Source organism: Amblyomma mixtum, chromosome 3, assembly GCF_055824585.1.
Source record: "Amblyomma mixtum isolate Tamu chromosome 3, ASM5582458v1, whole genome shotgun sequence".
NCBI classification, from domain to species: Eukaryota; Metazoa; Arthropoda; class Arachnida; order Ixodida; family Ixodidae; genus Amblyomma; species Amblyomma mixtum.
In genome coordinates this window covers 197,622,266-197,642,668 of record NC_143014.1, presented here as the reverse complement: position 1 = coordinate 197,642,668, position 20,403 = coordinate 197,622,266, and the positions used below count along the sequence as shown (strand labels likewise).

Below are 20,403 nucleotides of genomic sequence, written 5' to 3'. Positions count from 1 at the left end.
AGTTTCCCTTCTAGGCACAATGCAGAACTCTACGAGTAAAGAAAAGTGTATCGGAAGGGAAACCGTGAAAGGACCGGGCAGTATTTAGAGACAGCCAGGCTTCCTCTTTTAGTACACTGAAAGCAATTAACGATATAGCGCTGCTCACCTGCGGCACGTAGTTGCCTTCGCGGTTGCACTGGTTAGTAGCGCTGTTACCGGCACACACCTTTGTGGGGATTAAATTGGGGAGATAAACACGTTCTCCCCGTTTAACCGCGGCTGACCTAGTTCAAAACCGCGCGGACCCCACCTCGTGGTCGCGTAAGCTACCGAGCGCACGGCGACCACGGCGGGCCTTGCTCTGCGGGAACAAAGGAACGACACACTGGCTGACACAAACAAGGCATTTATTGCTATAACAACAATAACGCCAGCTAGCAGCAAAACACACTGAGGAATCGAGGATGTCCGACTCACCAGCACGGTTACGAGCGAACGTTCGCCCACGCTAGGGCAAGGGAAAAGCTCCGAGGCCGGACGGGACGGGGTGGCGGGAACGTGTTCCGACCACGAGACGCCCGCGACGAAGAGCGGAGCGGCACGCGAAACGTCCGCGTGCTTACCCGGTCCCAAGGAGAAGAGAGCCGCCTTTGCCCCGCCATGGCCGGGCTAGAGACACCCCTCTAGCCCGGCCATGCACAACTAAGGGGAGGGCGTTGAGGGGGAGCTAACCACAGTTGGGGTGCATTGCGGGAAAGCGAACCACGGGGAGGCGAGTGCATCCCCACGCCTTGTACAGCAGCGGCGGGTGCAGAAGCTGCAGGTAGACAAAAGTGGACGTTGGCGACGTCTTGCGTAGAATGATGCGGCAAATGCTCGAGTACCGCATCAGCAGCCGGTACAGCGCGGAGCTATATGCTTGCGGACGTCCACGAAGTACAGGTACAACCCATTGGAACAGTGCTAGTTAGAATTGCAGGTCTATTCATGTCGGTAAAGTTAAGTTGTGTTAAGTTGCGTCGCAGTTGCAGATGGCTATCCTGCCCTTTCAGTCTCCGTGACTGGCTACTGCGTTGAGTTGCGTCATAGCGGCAGATGGCTAACCAGGCCTTTCAAACCCGGTGATTGGCTACTGCGTTGTGTTGCATCATGGTGGCAGTTGGCTATCCTTCCATTTCAAACTCGGTGACTGGCTACTGCGTTGAGTTGCATCATGGTGGCAGACGGCTATCCTTCCCTTTCAAACTCGGTGACTGGCTACTGTGTTGAGTTGGGTCTTAGTGGCAGGTGGCTATCCTGCCCTTTCAGACTCGGTGACTGAGTACTGCGTTGAGTTGCGTCATAGTGGCAGGTGGCTATCCTGCCCTTTCAGACTCGGTGACTGGCTACTGCGTTGAGTTGGGTCTTAGTGGCAGGTGGCTATCCTGCCCTTTCAGACTCGGTGACTGGTTACTGCGTTGAGTTGGGTCTTAGTGGCAGGTGGCTATCCTGCCCTTTCAGACTCGGTGACTGGCTACTGCGTTGAGTTGGGTCTTAGTGGCAGGTGGCTATCCTGGCCCTTCAAACTCGGTGACTGGCTACTGCGTTGAGTTGCATCATGGTGGCAGTTGGCTATCCTGCCCTTTCAGACTCGGTGACTGAGTACTGCGTTGACTTGCGTCATAGTGGCAGGTGGCTATCCTGCCCTTTCAGACTCGGTGACTGGCTACTGCGTTGAGTTGGGTCTTAGTGGCAGGTGGCTATCCTGCCCTTTCAGACTCGGTGACTGGCTACTGCGTTGAGTTGGGTCTTAGTGGCAGGTGGCTATCCTGCCCTTTCAGACTCGGTGACTGGCTACTGCGTTGAGTTGGGTCTTAGTGGCAGGTGGCTATCCTGGCCCTTCAAACTCGGTGACTGGCTACTGCGTTGAGTTGCACCATGGTGGCAGTTGGCTATCCTGCCCTTTCAGACTCGGTGACTGAGTACTGCGTTGACTTGCGTCATAGTGGCAGGTGGCTATCCTGCCCTTTCAGACTCGGTGACTGGCTACTGCGTTGAGTTGGGTCTTAGTGGCAGGTGGCTATCCTGCCCTTTCAGACTCGGTGACTGGCTACTGCGCTGAGTTGGGTCTTAGTGGCAGGTGGCTATCCTGCCCTTTCAGACTCGGTGACTGGCTACTGCGTTGAGTTGGGTCTTAGTGGCAGGTGGCTATCCTGGCCCTTCAAACTCGGTGACTGGCTACTGCGTTGTGTTGCATCATGGTGGCAGTTGGCTATCCTTCCCTTTCAAACTCGGTGACTGGCTACTGCGTTGAGTTGCGTCCTAGTGGCAGGTGGCTATCCTGCCCTTTCAGACTAGGTGACTGGCTACTGCATTGAGTTGCGTCATAGTGGCAGATGGCTATCCTGGCCTTTCAAACTCGGTGACTGGCTACTGCGTTGAGTTGCATCATGGTGGCAGTTGGCTATCCTTCCCTTTCAAACTAGGTGACTGGCTACTGTGTTGAGTTGCGTCATAGAGGCAGGTGGCTATCCTGCCCTTTCAGACTCAGTGACTGGCTACTGCGTTGAGCTGCGTCATAGTGGCAGATGGCTATCCTGCCCTTTCAGACTCGGTGACTGACTACTGCGTTGAGTTGCGAAATAGTGGCAAGTGGCTATCCTGCCCTTTAAAACTCGGTGACTGGCTACTGCGTTGAGTTGCGTCATAGTGGCAGGTGCCTATCCTGGCCCTTCAAACTCGGTGACTGGCTACTGCGTTGAGTTGCATCATGGTGGCAGTCGGCTATCCTTCCCTTTCAAACTCGGTGACTGGCTACTGCGTTGAGTTGCGTCATAGTGTCAGGTGGCTATCCTGCCCTTTCAGACTAGGTGACTGGCTACTGCGTTGAGTTGCGTCGTAGTTGCAGATGGCTATCCTGCCCTTTCAGACTCGGTGACTGGCTACTGCGTTGAGTTGCGTCATAATTGCCGATGGCTATCCTGCCCGTTGCAAGATACCGTGATGAACTTACTGCGTGGTAAAATCAAGTTCGTATCGGCAAGTTCTTTGTTTGAAGCGGCAGCAGTTAAAAGAAATATGGAAGCGTTGCGCGGCAACGGAGGAGGCAGGTTTCTCGCCCTCACCCTCTTGCTCCCTCGCATTCTAATCAGTGCCGGTAGTAGGTTGCACTGTCGCCGGTGCTGGCAGAACCGCTTTTAAATATTTTAGGGATGTATATCGCCCTGTGAGATCCATTCAATGAACCTGAACACAAGGCTCGCCTTGCAGCCGCGCGCTCACAATGTGCTGCACTTGGCGCTTTTTAGAGCGCAGCTCTTCGGCGCCCGTTCCTGCGTTTCGCGGCGTCGCCGTTGTCCCTCGTAACCAGCTCCGCAGCCGCGGCAGCGCGCTGCTCTGGCTGCGCGCGCTCCTGGCGCCATCTCCCGCACGTCCAAGCCGAAACGCATAGCCGCCGCCGTTCGCCACTGCGTGTTTCGATGGAGGTACAACGCAAAAGGCGTCCGTGTGCTGTGTGATGTCAGCGCACATTAAAGAGGCCCAAGTGGCCAAAATTAATCCGGAGCCCTCCACTACGGCGCCCCTCATAGCCCCTTTGTCGCTTAGAAATGTTAAACGCCACAATTTACAGTCTATTTACAACCAAGTGTAGGTTACTTACCTGGACCTCGCCGCTGTCGTCGTCAGTGAGGAAGTATCGAACCACGCATCCATCAGCATGCCCAGACAGGATACCTTTGCCTGAGATGCTGGAGAGGAAACAAATAAACATATAAACTAAAAATTTGGAGTCCTCCTTAACCACGTATTCTTAAAGAAGAAAATGCGAAAGCCTTTAGGTTGCCTGCTATGGTGTCCACAATGAGTGTGCAACGTTGTCATTGCGATATTCCTGCCAAATTCCGGTTGGAACCGGTTCTATCGCCCTTATATGGTATGCATGAGTCACTAACGGTACATTGTTGGACAGTGTGACTAGATACTGTAGGAGCACTGGGGGAATGCCCAGTGTACCGAATTTACATGCGCTCCTAGGCGCACTTGCGAGCGACTTGTTACACGGGATATGCGCATACGATGATACATGAAAACGCAGCATTATAAACATGGTACGGCCAAACACATGAAATGAGGCTTTCCCGGCGTCGTATCATATGAAATTATACTAATCCACTAACCCCCACTAATTCACCTTACTCCACTTTCTGCTCTAGGCCTACTTCCAAAATTTCGGGAGTCCTTTAGAATTTTCGGCGGTCGGCCAACTTCTAAATTTTGAGGGTCCACCTGCTATGGTGGGCAGGTTCCTCACAGTCCGATGGCCGGGTTGCCACCTGCTATGGTTGGCAGGTTGTGATGACGTCAAAAGGTCACGTCACCTCCCTCGACCAATCAGGATGGCCCACCAGGGCAGGTTCTGACGACGTCACAAGGTCGCATGACCTCTCTCGACCGATTAGAGAATTTCGTTACGGAGAAACCGGAAACTTCATGACTGTAATTGAAATGTTATCGCATATTATTAAATAAATAAAACGTTCAGTTAATCTAGCGCGGAATGATGTGCGCGCATGCGCAAAATGAAATCAGTGAAATTTCAACATACGCTCATTTAACGCTACTTAGCAGGCGGAAGAAAAGGGTCACTACGGTTTCGCATTGTACGCATACTGGGGGGGAAATCTGACTGTGCAGCCTGCTCGTGCCCCCCCCCCCCCCCCCCCCGCCACCGAATACGGGCCGGTGTAGTTTCGGCTACTAGGCTTTGTTTCGGTGCAATGCCAGCAGTGGGGATGGGATGGCCGGGACCCATCCTCTGGGGATGCAAACCCCCAATGGGAGTGGCAGCGACTCCCAGACGACTGTGAGGGCCAGTCGTGCACATGAGGTCCGATGCCTGAGCGGAGGCAGGCCTGGGTTTATACTCAGGTTGGACCCACGAAATCCGGCCCGGAAGGCATGTCAAAACGCCAAAAGGTTTTCGAATACATGCTACATTCCTTCCTCTGCGCGCGGGGGCGTGCAAGTCTGGCTACCGACGCGTCGGTTTCTGGTTACGGAGAAACCAGGTCCGCGCGGGGGTTCATAGTGGCCAGGCTCTGAGGACCGCCGCCTCGGGGAAGCGGCCTTACGGCCGGCCGCAGGCTTAACCGCCTGCGGGATGCCGGGGGATGAGGGCTTAGTACTGCCTCGTAAGAGTCTGGCGAAAACCGAAGATGTGTGGAGTACCGGTGGAGTAGGCCCGGGTCATCTCATCCTAAGCCACGTTCTTGGTTAGTGGCCCGGTCGCCCAGCCTTGAACACTCTCTCCTCAGTAGGAGAAGAGTAAGCTAGGAGAGGAAATAAGTGCATGGGTGGTTGGAGGAAGCACAGATGGACCCCCCGGAGTCTGACCGGTTCTGAGGCCGCGAGGCCGTTGACGAACTGGGCGTCCACTGGCCGGGACTATCACACATACTTCCGGTGTCCGAAAAACCGCGAAAAACCTTCGACGGCTAGTAGCCGGCAGGTGGGAAAAGCCTTCTAGTGAGCGATGAGGAGCCCCAGGTAGCTACTGACCCCGTGTTAGGTTTTCCTGTCTCCGACGGTCGGAGCCCGTTGCGTATGGTGGGTGGTCGGGCATCCCGTGAGTGGGGCCGCACCATTGGGCAATCTCGATGCTCTCCCTGCCCTGGCCAGGCGGGCCAGTAATGGAGTCGAGATAATTGAAGGATCAGAGCAAAAATCTCGCTGTCCCCATTCCCTTCCCACGTCCCATTTCCCTTTCCGCTACTTCCCAGGGGAGGTCAGGGGAGCCTCCCCGGGCCCGCTCTCTCGGCTGTGGGTCGCTAATGTAGCATTTTCCCTAATATTTTATTTTTCCACCCACGGGTGGTCAAATTACAACTTGCCTACGGGCCTCCTCTTTTATTTTTCAATTGGGTTAAGCCTGTTGTGTGTAAACGGTGCAGGCAGGGGCCTATTATTTTTATTTCCTTTTCGGTTGCCCCAACCTATTCAATGCACGCATACTAAAGGAGTACGCCCTTTTCGCAAACGCAAGCAGCAGAGACAAAATAGAACGCCTTCAGTTGCAAGCTCCTGCAGAGCGTGCTCTTCCACATTTGAGCTCATTGTCAGGTGAAGCAAACTTTACGTTTAACAGCGACAGGCACCGTTTCAGGGTTTCGCGTAGGCGCAGTAGTAGTAGTCGGCGCAGGCGGAGAATAGTTGCCATCAGAAAAGCTCACAGGGTGTTTACCGTGTAAAGAGAAGCGTCTGACGAGAGCGGAGGAATGCGTAACCGGAAGGTAGTTACGACGAGAACCATCCAGTGTGGTTACAATGGAAGCTTGTCCAACATTCTCGGACAGAAATTCTGAAAATTAGAAAACTGTAAGACACTCTTAAGGAAGTATTGAAGTTAATGGTCCATTCTTCTTATATGAAGCAAAATGTTTCTTTTAAAGTGTTTCTATAGATCGCATCGAACAGTTAAGACTGCCATAGAAAAACAACGGGGAACGCTTTTGACAATAGCAAAAACGTTAATAAAAAAAACGTTCACGACTGCCGTCGGCTGATCCGCGAATATATCGATTGCCATAGTGAAATATTACATTAAATGACTAAATTGCGTTCATAAATGGTTTCCCGCTCAAAAATGCTCTTGTCCAGAATTGTTGGCCATGAAGGTATCGCAAGAGCGGAGGGATCCCGAACCAGAGGATATATAGTTATCGTGGAATGAGGAAGGCATGGCGAGAGCACAAGAATGCGTAACAGGACAGTGGTTACCACGGTAATTACCGGAGGGTAGTTACCCTGAAAGGAGGAGGAATACCGTGGAAGGAGGAAGGCATAGCGAGCGCGAGGAATGAGCAACCAGAGGGTGGCTGTCATGGGGACCATCCGAAGAGTGGTTACCTTGGAAGGAGGCGGGAGTGTATGGCGAGAGTGGAAGAAATACAGCAAGGTCCATCTGCGGCAGCTGCTGCGAAACGCGCGGCCCGAGGAGAGGGTCAGCGGCGGTGACGCCGCGCTCTTAGAACGCGAGTCTGGAGAAGACCGCTAATCGAAGAACGAGTACGTCCTAATACTATAACGAGCGCTCTGTTGATTGGTTATCGCGGAAAAAAAAAGGCGCGGTAGCTGTCGCACTTCTTGATGGACACCTCAACCGCGCCAAGAAGGAAGCTGGGAGTGAAAAAAGAAAGAGACAAGAAGGGGCCGTAATGGAGGGCTCGGGGGCAGTTTCGATCTTTAACGTGCACTGACATCGCACAGCTCACTGGAGCCTTTTGAGCTTTATAACTATACAGATATGAAGTCGCTCTTATGTTCTCTACCTGAATATATCGTTAAATATAAACGCCTTAACAGCTGTCATTAGATGTCACGTTACTCACTGGTAACCGTCCCGTGATTTTTTTAGCTGATAAGACCGGCTCAGCTGGGTTTCGTAACTTAGCTTGGTTTAAATTCAGTGAGAGCAGACGCCCAAAAGGGCAGTCGCCTGTAAGCAAGGAGGTTTAAAACTGAAGACACAGCACAAGGTTTTCCAAGACGGCATCAGCACAACAGAAGAGAAGCGACTGAATACCGCTCGGCGAGCGGCACTGCAGACCTGACCGGCCATGCGCTCGGCACAACAGCGAAGAGGCGACTGACTGCTCGCTCGCCGAGAAAGCCGTCTATCCCGTATGGCGCTCACACGCGGCGCTCCGATTGACGAGTTGCGGTGAGCGTGCTCCGATTGGCCTGCTTCACCCCGCCGATTGCGCGCTCTGGCCGCCGGCAGTGGCTGTCAAACTAAGCGTTACGTTCTGCTGAAGCGCAGAAACCATGCGCGTAGCCAACCTCTCAGTCGCTCACTTGAGCGTCGCTACAAGTAAGTATAATAGTTCTCGCTCTAAAAATCAGGCTTCAGACAGAAGGTGGTGTCCGAGGGTGCACATCTGAAGCCGAATAATAAAAACCTCGCCACTGTGCAATACGGTGCAGTACAATAGAGCACAATGCTCGCCAGAGAGCACTACACTCGAGCAAGCGCCCAGCTGGCGATACAGCGTACATCATCAGTTTACATCGCAGAAGAGACTACTGCTTCGGCGCTGCTGGCACAGACCTCTTCGTAAAGAGCACACTGTGGCGCGCGTGTGGAAGATTGGTCGTCGTTACCGGCCGCCATTCGATTTAATAATGGCATGGTACGAGAAAGCACCATTCATGGCCGCATTTTATCTTCGTTTTTTTTTTCTTTTACCTCTTCCACGCTGCTCTCCTTCTGTCTTTTTCTCCCAAATTCCCCTTCCTACGCAGAGTAGCATGCCAGCGATTTTTAAACGCCGGCTAAATTCTCTGCATTTCATTAAAGAGTCTCTCTCTCTCTCTCTCTCTCTCTCTCAAGTGATCAGGCTCGCAAATTTTACAGCTACTGTGCGTGCATGAACTGGAGCCAGAGTAGCACTTACTAAAATCTGCATATGTCAGAATTTCCTTCCCCTACATCGTTCCCATATCAAAACTACCTAATCATAATGCTACAAGCCGTAGAAAATAGAGCCGCTTGTTCCATTACATGTGACTACAGTCCCTATTCCAGCATAACAAAGATAATGTTTGATCTCTCTCTCTCAAGCCATTAGATATTCGTCGTTCCTTCACTCTTTTAAGTTTTCTTCATAAATATCGCTACAGCACCAGGCTATCTCCCTTACCTGTGGAAGCGCCTTCACGCGTCTCACGCCGTCTATACAGTGAGTAAAGCATCAAGCGCATACACGGAAAAACTTCAGCTTTTAATTCATCCGCGCCTCCACGTGTTATGTTTCTTTGGAACGATCTTCCCGACATTATCGCATCCATCTGCAACTACAGACTATCCCAAGATGAGCTGCTCAAACATTTTTTTCGAATGGCATCGCCTTTCATAATGTTCTTTTTTTTTCGTTACTGTTGAGTTATGTTTTGGTTTCCTGTGCATTTTAAAAAAATTCACATTTCTAGTATGACCACTGCTTTTTCTTCAGATGTGTATTTGCCATATGTGTTGCATCCATGATGCTTCTTACGTTATAACACTATGTACCTTGCACCTATGTAAGTTTTTGCTTTAAAGTTTTGCCTGTACAATATTTTTGCATATCCTTTTTGCCTTGCATTTCACGTTGTATTTACTAGTTGTTCATCTTGAGCTTGTGTCGTTTTTTTTCCCTTACTCAATGCTCTTCTGAACCCGTAAGGTATTTTGAATGAATGAATGAATGAATGAATGAATGAATGAATGAATGAATGAATGAATGAATGAATGAATGAATGAATGAATGAATGAATGAATGAATGAATGAATGAATGAATGCGCAACTCTGTGTTTCTTGCTGTCAAATTCGATGCAGCCCAAAACGAATCAATCAAAAACGAAACAACAGAGCAAATAAAAGTCAGTGAAAGTCAAAAGAATTCAAAGTCAAAAGAGCCGAAAGGAAACCGAAAAAAAAAGAAAGAAATCTGGCGGAATATAAAAGCATATATAACCTGTTTCGTATACGGCTGCACATAATATAACCTGGGTCACGCCGGAGGACACAGCTCTGTGGCTCAGACTTTATGAAAATGAATGTGCCGTGAGCATTGCAAGAAGCATGGGCGGAAACTGCAGGACACGCTGCATTTTCGATTGGTAGCTAAATTCATTCCTTCTTCTGCCCTGACGGTCACGCATAAAAAAAAACAGAATTAACATTAATCTGAACCTACTGCTACGGCTACGAGGGAAGGCTGTCAAGCTGCCTGAAGTCTCCTCGCAGTAAAGAAGAAAAATCCGTGCTTGTCCGGCGTTCCAACAGAGTACCACCGTAATGCTGTTCATGAAGTCGCTCCGCCAAACGAGTCAAGTAGGATGGCTAGAGGCGACAGGGCGAGGTCGAAAGGATCAGCAGCTCAAAGCAGGGACGGCGTCGCCCAATGTTTTCACGTCTATCCACCTATGTGGAGTAGATTTACTTTTCTGACATCAACTCTTCATTTGGGAATTTTTTTCTAAATGCTCTAAACCAGGCTAAAGCACCAGTCTAAAACCAGAGGGAGAAAAATGGAGAAATACCTTTCTCGTAATGACTTCTGTTACAGCAATGAAATCGTTTCCCATTCCAGAAACTAGCTACTATCTACGACGAACTACGTGGCTTAATATTGAAGCCAGTATTATATGATAGATAAAAAAAAGCGACATGGGTTGTCGCCAAACACGCTGAGCAGAGTATATCTAAATGCAGTACACGCGATATGCATATGAGCGCGAAGAGCTCAAAGAAACGAGCCATCTGTAGTAGACAGCCGAACAGTTGTGCAACTCGCATCCTGGCTTTAGGCTCCTGTGCGTGCATTCCCGCAACAGGATACGAAAAAAAATCACATAAGAAGAGAATATATTGCCACCTAGCATTGCCAGGTGGCGCATAGCTGCTGACGACGAAGAAGTAGGGCTCGCGCCGTGTGGAGTCTGTCGCCGTGGCCTTGTCTGTCTTCGCACTTGTTATTAAAGCCCCGTCGTCAACAAGTACGTTACAGTCTGGTGGAGGTGCGGGGTAACCGTGAGCCCATGCAAGAGACCCCTCCAGGAAGCCGTCGCGCCAGCCCTGTACCACTTGACACCCCGGTACATCGCTTCAGTCGGAGGATCCAGGGACTGCCTTCGAAGGTAGGACTAGTCGAGAGCGGCGCCATGGAGACAGCCACTCGTCCTCCTCTGCAAACTGCCGCTGCCGCGCCATCCCACTACACCTTGCAGACTCCGCGGATTCCCAAGACGTTCCGTGGGGAACTTTTTGAGGATGTGGAGGACTGGCTCCTTCATTTTGAGCGCGTAGCTGCGTTTAACCAATGGGACGACGCAGCCAAACTCCGGAACGTTTACTTCAGCCTTGAGGATGGCGCTCGCACCTGGTTTGAAAACCGAGAGGACGTTTTAATCACGTGGCATGAGTTCCGTCGTCGGGTGCTGGAGGCCTACACAAGCGTGGATCGTCGTGAACGAGCTGAGCGTGCACTACAATCTCGCATCCAGCTGCCGAACGAAAGTGTCCAGATGTACGTCGAGGACATGACGCGCCTCTTCAGAAGAGCTGACCCGGCCATGCCGGAAGAAAAGAAACTCCGGCATTTGATGCGTGGCGTCAAAGAGCAGCTTTTCGCAGGCCTCGTGCGCAGCCCACCATCGACCGTTGCTGCATTCCTTACAGAGGCCACAACGATGGAAAAGGTGCTGCAACAACGTTCTGCGACCTATGACCGGCCCGTGCATGCTGCTGCTGTCACCGCATCGTTTGCTACCTTCGGGAGCCACCCTGACGATCTGCGTGAACTGATTCGCACCATCGTGCGTGAAGAGGTCCTGAAATTTTGCAGCCCTTCGCAGCCAGCGCTAGGTTCGATTTCTGCTCTTGTTCGCGAGGAGGTGCAACAGGCGTTCAGGGCTCCTGCTGTCGAAACACCTCCTCTACCAGGAGACTGCCACCGCCCCACCTATGCTGAAATTGCGAGGCGCCCGGCTGCGGTTTCGCCGCCACCATTTCCGGTAACGCCTCCTGAGCCGCGGTCCTCAGTTCCACCAGTGCAGTATTTCGACGATCGCCGAGCGCCCTTGCGGAAGGCCGATGTCTGGCGCACACCTCATAACCGGCCACTCTGCTTTCACTGCGGAGAACCAGGACATCTCTACCGTAACTGCTCTTATCGGCGCCTCGGTCTGCAGGGCTTTCGAGCCGATTCGCCCAGACCCCGGTTTGGCCATCGGCCCCCTGCCATTGAAGACTTCCTAGCGGAACAGCGAATTTCAGCCCGCACGCCGCATCAGCCGCGCTCATCGTCTCCGAGGCGCTCTTCCCCGAACCCCCACAGCCCCTCGCGAGCAGCACAGGGTCGCTCGCCCAGCCCTCGCCGGGAAAACTGAGACCAGCGACCTTCGGGGGCGAGGTCGCTGGGAGTCGCTGCGCTGAAGACCTCCCGTCGCCGCCGCTGCGTTCCGACCGTGAACAGATGGCACCGTCATCCGACCTAGACAGCCCCGTTTCTTTGGACATACCTGTTCTTCTCGACGGTCACAGAGTCAGTGCATTAGTGGACACCGGGGCCGACTATTCAATTATGAGTGATAAATTGGCGACTCTTCTGAAAAAAGTGCTCACTCCATGTTCTGTGATGCATCTTCGTACAGCCGGTGGTCATCTCGTTACCCCAAAGGGTATTTGCACGGCTCGCGTTCAGATTCACGGATCTACGTTCGTCATCAGTTGTGTAGTTCTGTGCAATTGCTCCCGCGATCTCATTATCGGCATTGACTTTCTGCGGGAGTATGGTGCTGTTATCGACCTCCGGCAACGAATCATCACCTTTTCGACCAGTCAAGCCACCCACCTCGCCGACTCTTGCCACCGCAGTGCCGCCCTTCGTGTTTCTGCTGATAGTGTCACGTTGCCGCCACTGAGCAGTGTTTTGGTTGAAGTCACCTGCAACGACTTGCATGACGCAGAAGCAGTCGCCGAGGCTAACTGTTCACTCCTGCTTACTCAAGGCATCTGTGCCGCTCGCAGTCTACTGACGCTTCGTGGTGGCCGGTCTGCGGTCCTGGTCACTAATTTTTGTAATGAATACCGACACCTTTTTCAAGGAACCGCTATTGCTTCTGCCGAACCTGTTATCGATACTCCTGTTTGTTTTGCGTCCGCGGCAGCCGGCACTGACGAGCCCTCCCTTGAAAACGTCGACATAAACTGCCACCTGCCTCGGGAACAACGACTGGCTTTGGAGCAGCTGCTGAAGGAATACAAGCCGTGCTTCGCTTCTTGCTCGAAGGTTCGTCAAACACCCATCACGTAGCACCGCATCATCACCTATGACGACGCTCGCCCTATACGACAGCAGCCTTACCGTGTTTCTGCTAAAGAAAGGGCAGTTATTCAAACCCAGGTTCAGGAAATGCTTGATGATGGCGTTGTTCAACCTTCCCAAAGCCCGTGGTCTTCGCCTGTCGTCCTCGTTAGGAAGAAGGACGGTACTCTCCGGTTTTGTGTCGACTATCGCAAACTGAACAGTGTGACCAAAAAGGACGTCTACCCGTTGCCGCGTATTGACGATTCGCTGGATAGATTACGGCGCGCTAAGTACTTCTCATCTATTGACTTGAAGAGCGGCTATTGGCAAATTGAAGTAGATGAACGGGACCGCGAAAAAACCGCTTTTGTGACTCCAGATGGCCTCTATGAATTCAAAGTGGTTTCTTTCGGTTTGTGCTCCGCCCCGGCTACGTTTCAAAGGATGATGGACACCGTCCTCACAGGCCTCAAGTGGCAAAGCTGTCTTGTCTACATGGACGACGTCGTCGTTTTTTCGGAAACGTTTGATCAACATCTCCAGCGCCTGCGGGCTGTCCTCGACGCTCTCCGCTCGGCTGACCTTACCCTGAAGCCCCAGAAGTGTCATTTCGGTTACGAAGAGCTCAAATTTCTGGGCCACGTTGTGAGCGCTGAGGGAGTGCGGCCGGATCCCGAAAAGACTGCCGCCGTCGCGCGGTTTCCCGTTCCAACCGACAAGAAAGCTGTCCAGCGCTTCCTGGGTCTCTGTGCGTACTATCGGCGCTTTATTGCGGACTTTTCCACGATTGCCGAGCCGTTGACGCGTCTCACCAGGAATACCACCTCCTTTGTCTGGACCTCTGAGCAACAGACCGCTTTCTCTACGCTCAGCCAGCGGCTTCAAACACCTCCCGTTCTTGCGCACTTCGACGAAGATGCCGATACCGAGGTCCACACCGACGCCAGTAACATCGGTCTTGGCGCTGTCCTTGTTCAATACCAAGAGGGCCTTGAGAGGGTTATCGCCTATGCTAGCCGTACTCTCTCCCGCGCCGAGAGCAATTACTCCACGTCTGAAAAAGAATGTCTTGCGGTCGTGTGGGCCACTATGAAGTATCGCCCTTATCTATACGGCCGCCCATTCAAAGTCGTAACCGATCACCACTGCCTATGCTGGCTGGCAAATTTGCGAGACCCATCTGGACGCCTGGCACGCTGGAGCTTACGGCTCCAGGAATTTGACATCACTATTGTGTACAAGTCCGCCCGCAGACACGAAGACGCCGACACACTGTCGCGTGCACCAGTTGATACTGGCGACGCAGCGCCCGATGACGACAGCGGCTTCCTTGGTACGCTCACCGCCTCCGACCTACTGACCCGGCAGAGGGCGGACTCGGAAATTCGCCCTCTCATTGACGCCCTTGAAGGTAGCGATACGGCTATACCTCGCCACTTCTCTCGACGTCTTGGCTCCTTCTGTTTGCGGCAAGGCCTCTTGTACAAGAAGAACTCGAGAGGCAACTATAGACCGTACCTTCTGGTCATTCCAGCTGATCTCCGAGCTGACGTTCTTTTCGCCTGCCACGATGAGCCCACATCTGGCCACTTGGGCTTTTCACGTACGCTCGCCAGAGTGCGGAACATGTACTACTGGCCTGGACTTCCTGCTGATGTCAAACGCTAAGTTAAAAGCTGCCGAGAATGCCAGCGCCGGAAAACGCCACCACTTAATCCGGCGGGTTTTCTCAAGCCCGTTATAGCCCCTCGCGCTCCGTTCGACCAGATCGGCATGGACCTCCTCGGCCCTTTCCCTTTGTTGCAGGCCGGCAATAAGTGGATCATAGTTGCTACCGACTATTTGACTCGCTACGCCGAGACCAAGGCGCTCCCTCGTGGCACGGCTTCCGAAGTCGCGGAGTTTTTCATGCACAACATCGTCTTGCGACACGGCGCCCCATCGCACGTCATTACAGACAGAGGGACGGCGTTTACAGCGCAGCTAATCGACCACATCTTTCGGCTGAGCTGCACAACGCACCGCAAGACCACGGCCTGCCATCCGCAGAGCAATGGCTTGACAGAACGATTGAACAGGACCATTTCGGACATGTTGTCCATGTACGTAGATGTCCAGCACAAAACTTGGGATGAGGTCCTGCCGTATGTCACCTTCGCCTATAACACCGCCCTGCAGGAAACTACGCGCTTTACACCGTTCCGCCTTGTGTACGGACGTGAAGTTCAGAGCATGCTTGATGCCATGCTCCCGTGCCCAGAGGATGACCAACTCGACCCAGACGCTCAACAATTTGCCCAACGTGCTGAAGAAGCCCGTCAGCTGGCCTGCGTGCACATCGGGCAACAGCAGAGCACCGATGCGCGCCGTTACAACCTTCGCCACCGACAGGTTGACTACAAACCCGGTGACCAAGTCTGGGTATGGACTCCTGTCCGTCGCCAAGGCTTGTGCGAGAAACTGCTCTGCCGCTATTTTGGCCCTTACAGAGTGATCCGGCGTTTGAGAGAGAGAGAGAGAAAAACTTTATTATGGCAAGTGTGTTTAGACCCCCCTTTGGTCCCTGGACCACCTCACGGTCCCACTCTACGTCGGAACGTGAGTGGCGTAAACTATGAAGTGGTTCCGGACGGTGTTGCGCAACCCCGACGCCGACAGCCCAGCTCTGACATTGTGCACGTTGTACGGCTTAAACCGTACTATACTCGGTGACGCAGACGTGTTGATGTCTTGGAACGCTTCAGTTGCGGAACTTTGCTCGTGTTTTGTTTATTTTTGTTACGTCGACAGCGCTTTTTTTTTCCATAAGGGGGGAATAATGCCACCTAGCATTGCCAGGTGGCGCATAGCTGCTGACGACGAAGAAGTAGGGCTCGCGCCGTGTGGAGTCTGTCGCCGTGGCCTTGTCTGTCTTCGCACTTGTTATTAAAGCCCCGTCGTCAACAAGTACGTTACAATATCCTCATATTATGCCGCTAATCCACCGCCGGAATACTCAGTAAGCTCGAGCAAAACTGCAACGTGAAATATAAGATGCGCCCTCACCTGCTGACCACGGAGACGACGTAGGATTCTGTGCCGTACAACGTGGACGACTTGTTGGTTTTTACGTTGGCGCTCCGCACCTGCGGGCAGGAACGCGTGTGTTCAGCACTCATCCGTGCCACTGTAGAGATGAAAAAGGAAATAAAAACATGAGAATCACAAGTAAGTACTAGTAAAACTTCAGTTGAACGAAAGTGAAAGCGCTCAAATGAATTCGTGCTTACGAATCACTGACTCAGTACAATCTCGTGCTCCCGCGTAACATGCCTTAGTACCACGGTATTCTGTACTCCAGCAGCCAGTACCCAAGCGCCTCATTCGCATCCGACATTAGAAACGCAGTCATTGCGGAATCAACAGCTGTACTTGTCATTGCTAATGGAGCAAGAAAATAAACACTTGATCACGTTCTCGCAGCTTATTCTTACAAAGCTGCGTTCACATGTACGCACCCCTCTGCGGTCATTCCGTTTTTCACCTCTGCTTCGTTTATGCGTGTTAGGTGTTTCTTTATTTCTTCACTTCGCTATTTTTGCAATGCAGGTGCGTACTCGTGTCAAATGGCACGCCGCCAGCTCTTAACGACGTTTCAAGCTTTCGAGGCGTGGGGATCAGTTCCAAGGTCAACGGTGATGTTGGGCACCGGTGGGCGCTGCAGGTGCTTAAAAGGCCCCGATTACAAGGAAGCGTTTATTCGGCGTCGCGCTGAGCGTCTCGTCTAGCTACGTCGACCCTGAGCTCCGGCTGGAGAGGCAAGCCGGACACATGAGAGCGTACGGACCGGAGTCGCCAGACGGGGGTGGGGAGAGATCGTGGATAAAGGCCCCCAGTTATCCCTTGTCCGTAGCTAATCGTCCTATTCAGATGCGATGGGAACCTACTGCAGGGGCAAAGGGGACAATAACGCGGGGGCAGAAAGAGCGCTGCTGCCTTCGCATAAATGGGCCGCGCGGTTACAGCAGCGGCGTAGAGTAATCCGGAAATTGCTGCCAATGCGGAGCTGGTCATTGGTTCCCATCAATCCCCACCTACGACATATTTCCGGTGCCAACGCTGAGTTCTGGCCCCATCAGATATCTGCGTCTCCCTACGTCGCCTCGCTCCAAGCGCCGGAATTTCGCCTCCGCGGCGACGCCAGTAGCCGACACGCTGACGCGACGCCGAAGAAACGCTGCCTTGGTTTGTGGCCTGCGAGGTACACGCCAGTCATATCTAACGGTTGAGGCACAGCATGTCCTTACGCGCGCACGCGCCCCACCGCATCAGGTATCGAGAGTCACGGCGAAGCGAAACACCCGCGCTCACTTTTCCGTCGGCGAGTCCGAAGGCGATGGGACCGTGGTGGGGCCAAGCCATGCACGTGACGGCGCTTTGCTGGGTGAACTTGTTGCATATGACCTCCTTTTCTCCCCTGAAATGAATGAAAGAGCCACCGTGAAAGCGAATTGTTCGCGGTGTGGAGAGAGCATCCGGCCGAAATTTTCTGATGCAGTTATTAGCGCGGAACATAGCGCGAACTGGTGCTCTTTAAGACGTCGCAGCAAGCACAGCTAGAAGAAAGAAGCGGGCAGCACCACGCTGCTTGTTCAATTCTTTCTTGCCGTTCTTTTCGCGCTGCTTTAAAGGTGAACATGCCCAAAATGGCTTGTGTCCATTTGAGAATGTGCACTGTATGTGCGACTGAACGAAATAGCCCAGCGATTCCTCAGAACGAACTCGAGGAACACGGTAATCGGTGTCCGTAATAGGGTGTTAGCAGTGATTGAAAATGCCCTTTATCCCCGATGTGACTCAACAGTGAGCAAAAGGTGCAAATGTCTGAAATGTTTTTCCTCGGGTCGTCAAGCAAAGTGAAGCGCATGCTGAGGGCAGATTGCCGACCGCGTAAGTGTACTTCTAATCTAGCAGCCAGAAATACGAAGTCCAACGAAACCGGCGTTGATTTCTTGAAACAGTTCGTGATGCGCGACGGAACCCGGCGCTTTTCAAGCCTTCAAGAGCGGTCATACTTTATGTTCCTCGCCGCGGCCGTAAGTGCCAACAGTTGTGCTGCTTTGAGAACAAGATATAACTTGTTTGGTTTGGTTTATAGGGGATTAACGTCCCGAAGCAACTCAGGCTATGAGGGACGCCGTAGCGAAGGGCTCCGGAAATTTCGACCACCTGGGGTTCTTTAACGTGCACTGACATCGCACAGCACACGGGCCCCGAGAATTTCGCCTTCACCGAAATTCGGCCGCCGCGGCCGGGATCGAACCCGCGTCTTTCGGGTCAGCAGCCGAGCGCCGTAACCACTAAGCCACCGCGGCGGGGTGAAGATATAACTAGTCGCGGCTAAAGCGTTTACGGCATCTAGTGGCAGATTCGCCTCCTTGTCATCGTCACAGTAAAAAACACAGCGCCACTTTAAGACAGGGACGAAGAAAAGACTGACACCACAGCGCTGACTTCAACTAGTTTTTTATTGCAAAAAGAAGCGGTATATACGGGAAGAGTGGGCGGGGAAACTTGACTAAACGATTAATTAACTAGAGTTAACTGATCAACGTTTTTATTTTTGATCCTAAGAGCAATATTATATTGCGAAATTGAAGGCCGTCAGCATTAAAGGTGAGCCCCCTTTTAAAATTTTTTCAGTCGGTAATGCGGTTCGAAATATCGAACGTCAAAAAATAGGCATCTGACAGCTCGCTGAGTCGGGTTTCCAGCATGGCGTATTACTAAAATGGCGTCGTTGCAAGTGGTATTGTCGCCCAAATAATGTTAACTTGTTTTATACCATCAAATAGACGAACGGTGTCCGTATTTGATGCACGGGAAATGCGAGCGATGCCGCCAATTAATGAATATGGAATGCCAGAAAGCCAACTCAGCGAGCTTTCAAATACGTATTTTTTGGCGTGCGATATTTCGAACCACATCGCCGATTAAGAAAATTTAAAGAGGGGGCTCATCTTTGATGTTGACAGCCTTAAATTTCGTAATATATTACTGCCCCTTAAAATCAGAAATAAAGAGTTTATTAGTTCATTATAGTTAATTAATCGTTTAATCGCTATAGGAGGTATTCACTGAGGCCGCGCTACCAGACGGCGCGAGCGTCGCCGCGGCAAACGCGCCATGTTTGCGGTCGTTTCACGCTAGCTCGCGCAGCAAACACGGTACGCCGTGAGGTACCCGGCCTGAACTGTTAGTTATCAGTAACATATTTGCACGTTGTTAAATGCACCAGCGACCGCGTACGCTTATTGTGCATGAAGTTTGCAGCAGAATTCCTCTGTGCCGTGATAAAACAGAGCTGCCTCAACTCGGCAGCTAAACTGGCTGGCTGCACTGCACGCAAAACTGTACACGACTTGCAGCTTTTAATATCAGTTTATAACTGTCAGCTAGTCATGCAGGGCACATCGTGGATAAACAGCACGATTAACTACCGAAATTCCAAAACTGGCGCCGCAGAAACTGATAATTCCAGCGGCAGAACGGTCAAACAAATGCTCGCACCACGAACGTCAGACCCAGCGAGAATATTTTGCAGTTTTGATTGTAGCTACGTAGCGCTGCTTCAAGCCGTAGCAACACGTCACTTTCAGCAGATAGAGGTGACAAGTTAAGCTACAGCTAAGCGAACAGACCCTTCGACTTACTCACCTCTCCAAAAACGGCACTTCGGCCTTCGGCACCCTCAGCACGGCTCTTGGACTCACCCGCTTGACAAGTAATTGCACTCTCTGATAGGTTTGTATGCTTTAATTCCTTGGCCTGTCAGCAAACTTAAGCCGTGCACAAGGTGGGCCTCGATACCGGTGAATTCAACGCGCGGCAGCAGTCCTGTACGTCGGACACCATGCCGGCGCCTCCGCATTCTTACCGGGGGTCGACCTTTTCACAAAGTAGAACCGTCTGAGCGTGCCCGCTCTTTTCTGCTTCGCACAGTTCACGGAATATTCACTCAGTCACGCGGCGGTACAGGTCGGACAGAAATTATCTGCGGCGAGACGCGAAATACACTCACATTTCACCCATCACCGGCTATTTAAACGCTGCGGCTGGCTGCGGCGGACGCGCACGCGACCACCAACATGGCGAATGCCGCGCCGGCAACTAGCGCCCCTTGCGGATGACGTCATGTGAATACCTCCTATACTCTATCACGTATATGATGTCCGCCTTGCTGTACACTACACCTGCAGACACCGCGAAGACATATCTCTCATATATATATAGTAATACAAATCTGTAAAACTTAAACAAATCACCCTGCATATGATACGAGCTCTTTCTCATCTGACCTCACAAACGGGTTCTGCGATACTTTGAAGCCTAACCGCACTGCATCAGGTTCACTGCACAGTTTTGCAAGTCTCACGTGCATGCAGTGACGAGGGGCAGGACGCATGGTGCAGTGCCCGCGCGTATATATACCTTGGAGTCGATCGGCTTGGTGGAGAACTTGTCGCGGCGCTCTCTCATCTCGTCGAAGAGTAGAACCACTCTGTCTGCCGTGCATGCGGCCCGCTTGACGTTGTTGGGCGACCAGGCCAT

General features: G+C 52.2%; 1 protein-coding gene across 1 annotated transcript in view; it reads right to left on the bottom strand.

Annotated features, from left to right (window-relative positions):
- LOC149353226 (uncharacterized) overlaps nucleotides 1-20,403 on the bottom strand; it is a 40,124-nt gene extending 19,721 nt beyond the window's left edge. The window contains exons 1-4 of the mRNA XM_089575765.1: nucleotides 20,284-20,403; nucleotides 17,164-17,269; nucleotides 15,859-15,979; nucleotides 3,623-3,710 (exon numbers count right to left, since the gene is read on the bottom strand). Of these exons, the coding sequence (XP_089431891.1) occupies nucleotides 3,623-3,710; nucleotides 15,859-15,979; nucleotides 17,164-17,269; nucleotides 20,284-20,403 (435 nt within the window). The remainder of the gene's footprint in view (nucleotides 1-3,622; nucleotides 3,711-15,858; nucleotides 15,980-17,163; nucleotides 17,270-20,283) is intronic.